Raw genomic sequence first — 12508 nt, 5'->3', positions numbered from 1 at the left:
TTTAAATGTCCTGTTGTAGCTAAAGGCCAGCTACTTTGTTCTTGGAACCCTGGAAGAGCAACAACAGGAATTTTATTTGCCATTTTCGGGGGTTGATTTGGGTCTTGAATATATGTAAATAGTCTTCAGAAGTGCTAGATATGTATGCTAATTCCTTCAAAAATAGCTGGGCATTTCTTTTTCTATATATTTCTTTTCAATAAATGGCAATCATCTTTCTAACACAGATCATTCTGGACATACATGGATTTCAATAGTCATTAGCCTGCTCTTTTTCGATTTCGAACTGTCGAAGGATTTTTAACATGCACCGTCTGTAGCACACTGGTTTACTGTCACATCCAAACGACTAGAAGCTTTTTCCATGTCCACCCCTGCCTCCTGTATCATTAACAAGGGGAAATCAGGTTTTACAGTATAAAGCTCAATTAATAAATAAGTTTACTGTAATTAATGAAAGAAAGATTTCCTGGCAAGGTAATATATGACATCTGGTAGCTTTATTTTCAAATTAAAATATTTCGAAAAATAGTAACAATCACCGTGTCAAATATTCAACAATTCGTCATACATTTTTTCTGCACTTTTTTGTCATTAAAATATTGATAATTTGGTATAAATCTGTTCTCTTAAGTAATTACAAGCTACAATTGAACACTTCGAACACAAGGGCAATAACTCATATTTTTTATCTTCAATAGTGTCCATCCATGAAAGATAATAAAAACACCACGTTTTGTCAAAATCCATCAAGAATCGTGCCTTCTGAAGTTTTCACAGACTGATAGACATTTGTGACGCCAAAGTGGAATTTATAAAACTTTGTATACTGACCGTGCTATGTTGATCATCTAACTGTGTGTGGTGTATGTCAAACCCAATAGTAAAGACAGCTATTGAGTTCCCGCAGACCTGACGGCTGAAAATAAACATTTTAATTCAATTAAAGCAGGTGTCAATAGTTAGCCTGGATATATCAAGTTTTTATGAGTCTGAGACCATAACTAACACTTTCGTCAAAATCCGTCAAGAATTGTGCCTTGAAGAGTGTTTCCGAGCAATTGTGGATGGCCGGGAGGACCCATTTCATGTGGGCGTATAAAAATAAATGCATAATTGTAGAGAAATATATTTCCCTTATATTTTCTAAAGATTTTAACTGAATATAACGAGCCATTATAAAGACAATCACCGAAACTAGGTCAAACTGCTTAATTAACAATTAGTACTCTCAGTTTTAAATTAACAAATTCAGTTTGATCAAGTAGATACACAGATGAAATTTTTAGAATATTTTCGGGTATAATTTACTATGTTTTTGAAAATGTTTTACAAAAAAGTGAAATGCCCCTTGAAGATGTTCATAATGACAAAGTTATCATCAAATCTAGGGCAATAATGCTTAATTAGAACATCCTATTTCAAGGATGACCAAACACCCACACAGCAAATGTGTTTAATAGTTAGATTCAATTAAGAGCAGCATAAATCATAATGGTTAATCTGTCAAGATTCAAAACTTGCATTGCAAAAACAATCATTTCCTTACTCAAGAACTTCAATTCCAATGATCACCCCAAGTTGCAATCGATTTAAAATTGTAGCTTCTATTGTGCTCACAAACAAATTTTGACGTGTCTTTTTACCAAGTCAAGGGCAATAACCCAAAAACGGTTTACCGAAAAATCAAATTTGTAATTATCCAATATCTCATAAATAATCAGACCAATTTTCATCCAAATTCTTTGAAAATTCTCCTTTTATTGTAGAAACTAAACAATTTTGACAAGTTTTTACTAAGTCAAGGGCAATAACTCACACCATATTTCATTAATATTAATCTTAAATTGAAGTTTCTATTGTGCCTCCGAAACAAATAAACTGATAACTCAATATCCGTTTACCGAAAAAATCGTCAAATTGTAATGACCAAGACCTTATCATGATAAATGATCACACCAAATTTCATTAAAATTGGATCTCCTTTGTGGTCACTAACAAATTTTGACATGTTTTTAATAAGTCAAGGGCACTAACTCAAAAACCTTCAAACAAGAAAAAAAATCAAATTCGAACTATTCCAAGATCTCAACAATATAAATGATCACACCAAGTTTCATTAAATCAGATAAAATTCTTTATCCTGTTCACAAGAAATGTTGACAAATAATGGAAGAAATAATGAAACTTGACATCAAATACCATCAAAAAAGAATAATGACTCGTATTAAATATTTTCTGATTGTTTCAATCCAAGTCTAACATAAAACTTCATGCGTGATCCATCAATCGCAATATCCTGTAATGGCGTGTAAGCTGAGTTTAATTTCTTATTCAGAATGTCAAATTTTAAACAGTGTATCAATGCCTTCATCTTCTTCATTATAGTTAAACTGGTTTGCATGGAATAAAGTATATCCGTCATGACTCATGAGGTATAATATAGACTAGGGAATAAGGTGTTTTAATCTCCAATCCATCTCAATTTTGGGCTTACATACTATAGGCTACCAATCGAAATCGTTTTCTGGTGTGAATGTTGCATGTGCAAAAACATAATTTTCTGCTAAAGCACTTCACACATAAACTCATTGAAAATTTCCAGAGCAGAGCTGTTTTCATTCAGGTTATCTAGCTCACAACCATACAGGCTTATTGTCGACTTTATCCCATTTCCATTCAACCGGATTATTAGGCCAACTTTCGATTTCGTCATTAGAGCTGTCAACAACTATGTAATTCACACTAGCAAAGTTGATACTAATTCTTCATCACTTCGATGCATCATCGCTGCCTTCACTTGAGTCACCCTCCTCTTCTGACGACGATCCAGAGTCTACTAATTTATTTCTAGTCTTATTTTCATCCAAACTGAATTTTCGTTTGTTACTTGACACCATGATGGAAAGGGAGACAACTGTTTCTTACATTCGCAAATTCTTTATGGCTCAAAGGCCTAAACAAAACATTAGGATGTTCTGGAGTAAGCTTATGGAATGGAAAGACTCAAACCAACAACACCAAGTGGTGAAAACTAAAATTTTAAGACTAGACCATAGACACTAATTTTTTTTAAATCATTGTTCTTTGAAGGAATTGTCATGTTATAATAAATTCCTATTAAAGATAAATAGGCTACTAAGAAAAGTTAATTATACCACTGGGTATCCATACAACAGGTTTTTCTCGACTTATTTATAGATCAAATATTGTACATGAAAAAAGGTGATGTGTTTTGCCGCAATTGTCGAGTTGGTTACTCATGAAATATGGGCCAAAGTTACTAACTTGAAAATTCAACATACTAACTTGAAAATTCAAGTTACTAACTTGAAAAGTCGTTTAACTAAAGTGAAATAAATTTTCACCCAATTGGAAATTCAAGTTTTTAATTGAAAATTATGTTTTATAATAATATTCCAGTTTTATAATGATGTCGTATACGAACCACCGTATCTGAGTATATTGTGAATATATATGAGTATATAGGAATGGCAAAATAAACAAATGAGTGATGTGGAGTAAATGAGTTAATACAAGCTTCTATATTTCCAAATAGCAGGGAGGTAGATTCCTTGGTCTCGGTTCAGTTCTGGGTTTAATTTAAAGATTTCAATAGCTTCCCTTATCTCTCTGGTGTGCTTGTGGGTGATATACATAGCAAGAATATTTTTTGGTCCCATTCTATAGTGTGGTTAGGGTGGTTTACTTTGTGGTCTTTGAGTATTGGTATTAGAGTTCAGTGTTTTCGAAATGATGTTGTCTGTGGAGTATTGGTTAAAGATCGTAAATACTTTCTTGATGTGTTCAATTTCTTTGGGTAGGTTTTGTGGATCGCAAATTTCACTGGCTCTTTTTGTTAAGGCTGCAATAGTTCCAGTTTTTGTTTGGTGGGGGTGGAATGATGTGGAGTGGAGGTATTGGTCAGTATGGGTTGGTTTGCGGTAGACGGTCGTGCTGAGGCTAGTTGGCGTTCTGGTGATGTTTATGTCTAGGAATGGTAATACGTGGTCTGCTTCTTTTCTATGGTAAATTTGATGCGGTTATGCTGTTGGTTAAGGTGGTCAAGGAGTTGATCTTCATCATCATTTTCTATTATGGCAAAGACGTCAACTTTCCGGTACCAACATAGGGGTTTAATTTGTGTGGTGGATAGGGCTAAATTCTCAAATCTTGACATGAAGGCTTCGGTAAGCGTTGGTGATAGAGTGTAGGTACATTTTGGAGTCCCAAGTTAAGTATGTGGTATTAACACATAGCTTAATTCATCTTAAGATGCTGTCTGGTTTTAGTTGGGTATTATTCAAAAGGTGAAAGTAGAGTCTTTGATGAAGGAGTCAGCGAGTTTACCCATGGGTGAATGGAGTTTGGATAGGTAAGATGAGACGTTGTAAAATACTGAACCCCTGGAGCATACAAGTAAACGGATTTTAGCTGGATTCTTGTGGATTTTAACTGTAGCTCTTGCATAAGGTATAGTGGGGTTGGTATTATAGAAGGAGTTATATTGGACGTAGGTGATTTCTTTATTTCCCGTAGTTCGGTTAATGCTGCCTTGAGGTCTGTTAGGAGGTTTCTCCGACAGTTAAGAACCTACCTATACAAATCATCAAAACCATCAAATCCAACTTGTTCAAGTTATGTGAAAATCAGACAGAAACAGTAGTTTGATAGATGTGATAGATCTTTGTGAAAATACAAAAGTCAAGACTATTTTTTCAAGAGTTACAATTCAGGTTCTTGAAGATCTTGTTAACTTACTGGTCTTTAGTCAAACCTCACTATATATTCATATTTACAGAAAGGAATAAGCATGGCCTGCTTGGCGAGTGGCAATGGCCATTTCTATACAAATCATCAAAACCATCAAATCCAACCTGTCCAAGTTTTGTGAAAATCAGACTGAAACAGTAGTCTCGGTGTGATAGATCTTTGTGAAAATACAAAAGTCAAGACTATTTTTTCAAGAGTAACAACTCAGGTTCTTGTCAACTTGCTGGTCCTTGGTCAAACCTCACTGTCTATTCATATTTACAGAAAGGTTGACTAGAATCAAGTCTTAAAAATCATCAGTATTGTTTTTGCCATGTTAAAATATAGCCAAAAGCCATTATTTGTTTGAGGGAAAACCAATGAAGTCAAGATTCCAACACTCTAAAGAATGAAGTACAGTCCTCACAATGTTTGAAATTTGAGATCTTACTAAACAATATTTCAAAGATTCCATTTAGTACCATTTGTTAGATTTGTAACATTTACGTCCAGATTCCAAAACTGTAACTAAATGAGCTACAAACAGTCTAAAACAGTGTTTAAGACCAACTTACCAAAAATGGGTGGAGGATTCGCCCTACATCTTCATCTGTTCCTCTTCATCTGTTCTTCATCTGTTCTTCATCTGTTCCTCTTCATCTGTTGGCGCGCGCCGCTTCTTCTGTTCTTCATCTGTGAGTAGGAGGATCTGCAGGGTCATACAGGCCATGACCCATAGAACACTCCTTTTGTGGCAGTGCTATAGTGGGTAGGTAAATTACCAGACAATTCACCCTTTCTAACCTGAAATGGATTGAAACCAAAATAGTAACGAACCTTCACATCACAGATCTGTTGCCATAACAAGGAAACAACTAGCTGTCGCCAACACATCAGTGTTCTTCAGCCACGTTTCAACAAAATAATTTCAAAACTACTTTAGACTTTACAGAGTTCGCCTGCCTTTTTAAATTATTTTCCAAACACCGAAACTTGCTAGTACTTATCATTCTAGAATGTTCACAAAGAACATTGACTTACAATATAGATATAGTCCACTTCATCCATTGTGTAAAATACAAGTTTAAGATACGTTTCATTTTAAGCGTGTTTGTAAAACGGATATAAATATGTGCCATATATGTATATTTACATTACATTAGATTTTACTAATTCTGTTCATCGACTGCTAAACAACTTTTAATTTCCATTTAAAAATATATAAATTACTAATTGTTATATAAACTCTGTCGTGTTAAATATTACTTCTACAAAATTTGTAGGTAAACTCGTACTTTATCTAATTCTGTTCATCGACTGCTAAACAACTTTTAATTTCCATTTAAAAATATATAAATTACTAATTGTTATATAAACTCTGTCGTGTTAAATATTACTTCTACAAAATTTGTAGATAAACTCGTACTTTATCTTAAACAATTATCATATTGTTATCTATCACTTTATTTATATCAGATGAATGCTTATTTTCGCAAGTTTTTGTTGATTACATACATGTACTGGATTAATGTTATAACTAATGTAACTACGGTCCATACATCTGTTTATATAATAGTATAACGTTTTCGAGAACTAAATATTGATAATATTTAGATAAATCTTAAAGAAAATTATTTGAAACTTTGTGTTTTTCAGAAAATAGAAGCACTTTGCTGAAAGACAGACGACGAAGAGAATCTTTCAACGATAACTTGTAATAAAATCATGAACTGTTGTTTTTATTGCATCCCGCCATTTTTAGGGTAACCTACCCTTTTCCGATACCCAGCGGAACAAACTCACAAAAAGTTTAGGTGTATCAGAAAAGTGTAGGTGTATCACAAAAAGTGGAGGTGTATCGGATAATAACCTACACTAAAGATTAAAGGATCGAGAAAAAATGTATTTAAGAATGGAATACCATCCAGTCTTCTTTTAGTTCCCTAAAAGTGTACTTTTCAAGGGATACCGAGTTGTCATAACCTGTTCTAGATTGAAAACATGGAATAAGGTGATGTTTTACGTTTTTCGTTTCTGCATCTGATAGGGGTAATGAGAACATACAACAACATGTAGTGTGTAATGTAATTTTGTCAGGGAAGTAGTACAGTCATGTTTTCCATGTTCAACAGCCGACAGATCTTTTGGATGCACAACCTGTAACACACTAAGCCACCAAGCGTCCCTCGTTATGCTTTGTTCATTTGACATTATGCATGATATGCCAGAACAGGCGTTAACAGAATTTCTAAAATATGATAATTTGAAACTTACACGAGGAGCTTCCATGCCACACCATAAGCACTTTATTCATATATATTGAAGCTCTATCTGTATACACCTAAAATTAGAAAAATTAAACAGAACGTCAAAAATCATGTCGTTTCACGCTATGCGATCTAAAATTACAATAACAAAATACTTTCATTGTTGAAATAGTGCTCAATACTTCAATTGTATAGCGATCTAGAAATGCACTCCTAAAATTAGATATTTAATACGTTATTTATTTTATCACAGAAAACATACTGTACATTTTCACCCTAATCAATCTTGACAGTCCACAATTAGATATTTTGTTGCAATCAACATCATGACCGCCTTGTTTCGTAAATAGTGTGCAGGTTTTTTTTATCAAGTAATAGTCTGACACCTGTTGATTTCTACCTAGTTTTAATAGAGCCAATTCAGAAAAAAAATTAGGAAGTTTTCTCATTGCTATTTTCAAGGTGTTTTCATCTGAAACCAATCTAGAACTGATCCCCAGACTTAGCATTTCATTGTCTATGTTTCAATTGCGAAACCCCCCAGCGTGAAAATTCCTCCGCATAAAAAACGTAATATTCCTGCTTATGCTAACTGATCCGGCTCATCTTGATTGAATAAAGGTGATTTGATTTGCTTATCTAACCCCTGATCCTTCAAGTCCTTATTCCCATCGATGATTTAAATTAATTCTCAACCAGATTCATTGGAAAATTGTGAAAGAGGTGATTCTGTATAGCTATACCATATGAGACACGACTTGTAAGTGGGATTTATTTCTACTAAATCAAAGGTTATATATAAAGTAAACTCGCACACCTTTTCTAAATCAACTAGGTAGAAGTCAACAAATATCTGAATATTATAAAATGAGAATGACTTACCGCCATTTGTTCCAAGAGAGGCTGGGTGGACATGATATGGCAGCTTAGCCGAGTACAACCTAGGTGGCCCTAGCAAGGTAGCCCACAGGCTGCCACAACTAAACTACACGCGAGCCCAACCCGTAAACGCGAAAATTTTGCTCCTTGTGAGCTACCTCCAAAACCCTAGGTTGTACACCATATCTAACCAAGTTGTCCGTAGCTAAAGACGAGCTACTATACTTGAAACTCTGAAATATATGAAAACACCACAATAATACAACCATGAAATAAAATTTTTGTTTTACATGTGCAATAATTTGACCCATTAAAACTGATGTATGAACATAAATGTCACTGGGACTGACCAGGATATAATTCATTATTGTTCTTTTCTGATGAACAAACTGACTTCAAACTATCTGTAATACTTTTCAGAATCACAATCTAAAGGTTGGTTCAATCAAGTAAGCAAAATTGTACCAATGGAAGATTAAGTTGTTGTCACTTGCGGGTGTCTAGTAAAAAATCTTACATGTAGCAAGAATCAAATGACTTCATCATGATATCTGTTGCATCAAAGGTCATCAGACTACATTGAACATTCTTTTCAAGAAAGGATTATACGCGTGCGGTTTATTTGTATAGTGCTCAATTTTATACCCTTATAATGTACATCTATGATATACTAACCTCCACGGGAATGGTATCCCAACTATGGTGTATTAACTCAATAGCAAAAGCCACTATTGAGCACCCTGGCCTGAAACGAAAAGACAAAATCATCAAAATCTAAATGTTATCGATGTGTTCATTTGACAGATAGTGGCGAAGATGTGTAACATGTTAATATTATGTTGATAGTTACGCATCCTTTTTGATCGTCAGGTACATAAAGAAACTTGGACTATTTATATAGACATTTAGAGAATTATGATGAAGAGATGTTATGAAGTGGATTATTTGTGAATTACATTATTTTCTAACTAAAGGGTACAGCATTCTGAAAATACCATAATATTATATTGAGCTGAAATTGTCATCGGCATATGTCTATCAGCAGTCAAAGGTCTATCGGTGTCTGGGTCGCCTTATTCACTCATCCGAAAGGGCGAAAGAACTACGATTAATTAGTTTAGGAGGCCGGAGGGGTGGGGAGGGGTAAACAAAATAAGTCATGGCACTTTCTTTTATTTCCATAAAGCGTAAAAAAGTAATGTGAGAAAGGGAGCCAAAGAATTCAGTCTTTTCTATTCATGATATTCCTTATTTTGAGTCTTAGTTAAAAGCCAAGCTTTGCTTCATTTTTATCTCAAAAACAATTTGCAATGGATTTTTGAAATGAGTCTTACATTAATATATTTAATACAAAAATATTTCTTTTTCAAATCGAGAGGAAGAGGGCATTTATTGAAATTTATCTAAAATTTCAGGAAATTTAAAAAAGTCGACTTACCGGTTGCTATAAACAAAGCAGACTGACTGAGCGAGTAGTCACTAGTAACCAGTTACTAATTGTCTTGATTACTATTCAACAACATAGTCCGAAACGTGTTTTTTCTTTCTTTCCTCTAGTAAAGGCAACAGTTAAAATCAATTTAGAAATCCAATTATTTCTAATAACTATATAACCTAGAAAACCAAATTACTATAGTATCCATAAAGTTTCCAGGGAAAATCCATTAAAAAAATCCCTAAAATAATCTGCCCTTAAAAAAGAATTATGGACGTTATTCCTGAAAAAAGACCACAGAACCAAAAAAATGACCAAACTTTTCCATGGAACCCAATTTTGCTAAAAATTTGCTATTTTCCACCTATTAAAATAGAAAGTACCAAATTACAATCACAAGCCATAGAATAAAATACGACTTTTACCCATTTTCGACAAATAACCCTATTTCGATCAAGAATAGTTTTTTTCCTACATATTACATTCCAAGGACCTAAAAAATCACAAGAAATCAAATCAAAATCTGTAAGTTTTCAAACTAGCTTTAAGCATGGCCTATGCATGCAAATATGGCCTATTGACAACTTTTTCAAATACAGACTTTTGGCTCGACGTAGGCAGATATGGAATCGCGGTTTGGCAAATTTCAACAGGTAGCTGCCTGTGTTACCAAAATCCATTTTGGGGTCGAAATTTTTTGGTCTCGGAAATCGATGCAACCCGGTTTTTTGGACTCGGTGCTTCTCTAGCTCTCCCCCAATGTGCATAAAAGTGAATTCTGAGCACTTTTTTTCTTTGCGGAAAAGTGCTAAAAAATCCAGTTTTTCATGGACAAAACTAAAACGCTCAGTGCTACCAAAGTAAGGCAGATATGGAATCGCGGTTTGTGGCATTGCAAAGCTAAGATTTGAAACTAATACCTGTCAAAATTTCATCATCCTATCTCAGGTGGTTTGACCGTGGTGAAGCTGCAAAATTTGGATTTTCAAAAAAGTCAAAATTGGCAAATTTCAACAGGTAGCTACCTGTGGTACCAAAATCCATTTTTGGGTCGAATTTTTTTGGTCTCGGAAATCGATGTAACCCGGTTTTTTGGACTCGGTGCTTCTCTTGCTCTTCCCCAATGTGGATAAAAGTGAATTCTGAGCACTTTTTTCTTTGCGGAAAAGTGCCAAAAGAATCCGGTTTTTCATGGACAAAACTAAAACGCTCAGTGCCAACTAGTTTCGTATGGTTCCAAAGTGTTCAGAATCCACTTTCATGTAAATTTGAGGATATGCTAGGAAGCATTGACTCAGGAAAACCGTTTGAATACTAGCTGAATATTCATCCGAGAGAAGACTTTGTTTTTTGTGGTCGACTGTGTAAAAACTAAACAAAGACACTGGAGTAAGTAAGGAGATTGTATATTTTATATAATTACATTATTCATAAATTGCAACATCATTGACAGAAACAAAGACTAAGAAAAACTCTATTATTTACCATTTTAACAGAATCTTTCCAAAGAGACAAAATAATCAAATTCTAATTTTTGAAACTGACAAGGGTACCAACATTAATTTCACATATGACCTTTACAATTTCTGAAAGGGATACTACCTCTTAGAATGAACATAAAATTTAAAGACTTAAACATGGCGAAAGGAGATAAATACATTCATCAGTGGAGTAACCTGGTGTCTTAAATATGCAACAGAATCTTAGCGTTTTTCAATAGTTACGTAGTTTTACGGTTAATTACTTAGTTTTATGGATATGTCGAACTATAAACGGACTGTGTTCTATAGTTGTTAATGAAAGTCGAATATGATAATGCCATCGACCTGGCAGATTTTCATTGCAAGCTGCATGAAGTTGCCTATCTTCACTGACCCCACGTTCCTTTAGCAACGGTACTGAAGCAGAAAATTTCATAGTGAAAATAGATGCTGTAACCCCCACTTGGAATACGAGAGAGTATATTATTGATCTGAAAGCTCAAAGGTTAACAGTCTAAACTTACTGAAACCTTGAGAGCTGAAAAGTATAAAAAGACAGAATTAGACCAGAAAACACACTTGGTTATTCATATATACATGTACATTAAATAATATATTAGAAATATATATATACATAATATAATTATAATACTAAGAATAAAATATACATAATATCTAAAATGCTACAGAAACAAATAATAACATTCTGGTTTCTACTCCATCATAATGTACATAATGTATATTCCATCAAAGATATTCGCATTATCAAATGAACAAGCTAGCCACTTTATTTTAAATTCATACTACCTCTTAGGATGACCAAAACATTAAAATTTCTAAACTTGATTAAAAAGAGTCTTTGTTCATCAGTGGACTTACTTGATGTCAAAACTATACAACCGAATCCCTCTATAATCCAATAAATCCATAAAAACTAAGTAATAATTCATTAAACTAAATAATTTTGAAACATACTTAGAAGTGTGTTTCATTAATAACCTAGTTTAATGGATATATCATCTTATAGAGATTCTATTCTTTAGTCATATTACCTGGTAAGTCTAACTAATGAATATATACACTTGTTGACCAAGTTTGAGATTTTAAATTTTATGTCTATTCTAAGAGGTAGTATTCTTTTAAGGTAGGACAAATAGTAGTTGAAAGAATACAAGCCAGGTTTTTTATGTGTTCATTATTAGTTAAACTAGCTCTGATTAACTAAATAGTTCCTATCTATTTTTTAAATATACACACAATTACATGTTTAAATATTGACAAAAATATTTGTAACCTAAAAGCGCTTTGCCTTAGGAAGAATGAAATATGTAACTGGAAACCTTATGATTGCAAGAAGAAAAAACAATTTCCTTTGAAGCCTTGAACATTTTTAAGGGATTTTGGAGATGAAGAAACAAACCATATTTTCATATTTCAAGGCCTTTTTTGTGTAGCTTATAACACAATGTAGGCTACAGGTATCCAAATTTCAAATCCAATTTGATTTGCTCCAAAGATACCGATCAATTCAATCATCTTGACAGGTTAACAACAAAGATTGAGATCAGAGAAAAAAAGTACTAACAAAACAATTTCCTGAAAATTGATATTATTGCAGTTTTATTTACTTTTTAACACAATTATACATAGTCCTATAACACACATTTTCAATGCAACACACTTACTGATAAAGG

At 33.5% G+C, this 12508-nt stretch overlaps 1 protein-coding gene across 1 annotated transcript; it reads right to left on the bottom strand.

Moving 5' to 3' along the window:
* Window positions 1-6236: 6236 nt before the first annotated feature.
* Window positions 6237-11616, bottom strand: LOTGIDRAFT_237214 (hypothetical protein; the record flags this gene model as incomplete). The annotated part of the gene is made up of 5 exons (XM_009069087.1): window positions 11078-11616; window positions 8574-8643; window positions 8057-8131; window positions 7027-7093; window positions 6237-6313 (listed from the first exon to the last, which is right to left on the bottom strand). The coding sequence occupies exons 1-5, from the start codon at window positions 11248-11250 to the stop codon at window positions 6237-6239; spliced, it is 462 nt and encodes a 153-aa protein (XP_009067335.1). The 5' UTR covers window positions 11251-11616.
* Between the last annotated feature and the right edge of the window lie 892 nt (window positions 11617-12508).

The sequence above is a fragment of the Lottia gigantea genome, assembly GCF_000327385.1.
Source record: "Lottia gigantea unplaced genomic scaffold LOTGIsca_98, whole genome shotgun sequence".
Taxonomy (NCBI): Eukaryota; Metazoa; Mollusca; class Gastropoda; family Lottiidae; genus Lottia; species Lottia gigantea.
This window is presented reverse-complemented; position numbering and strand designations above follow the sequence as displayed.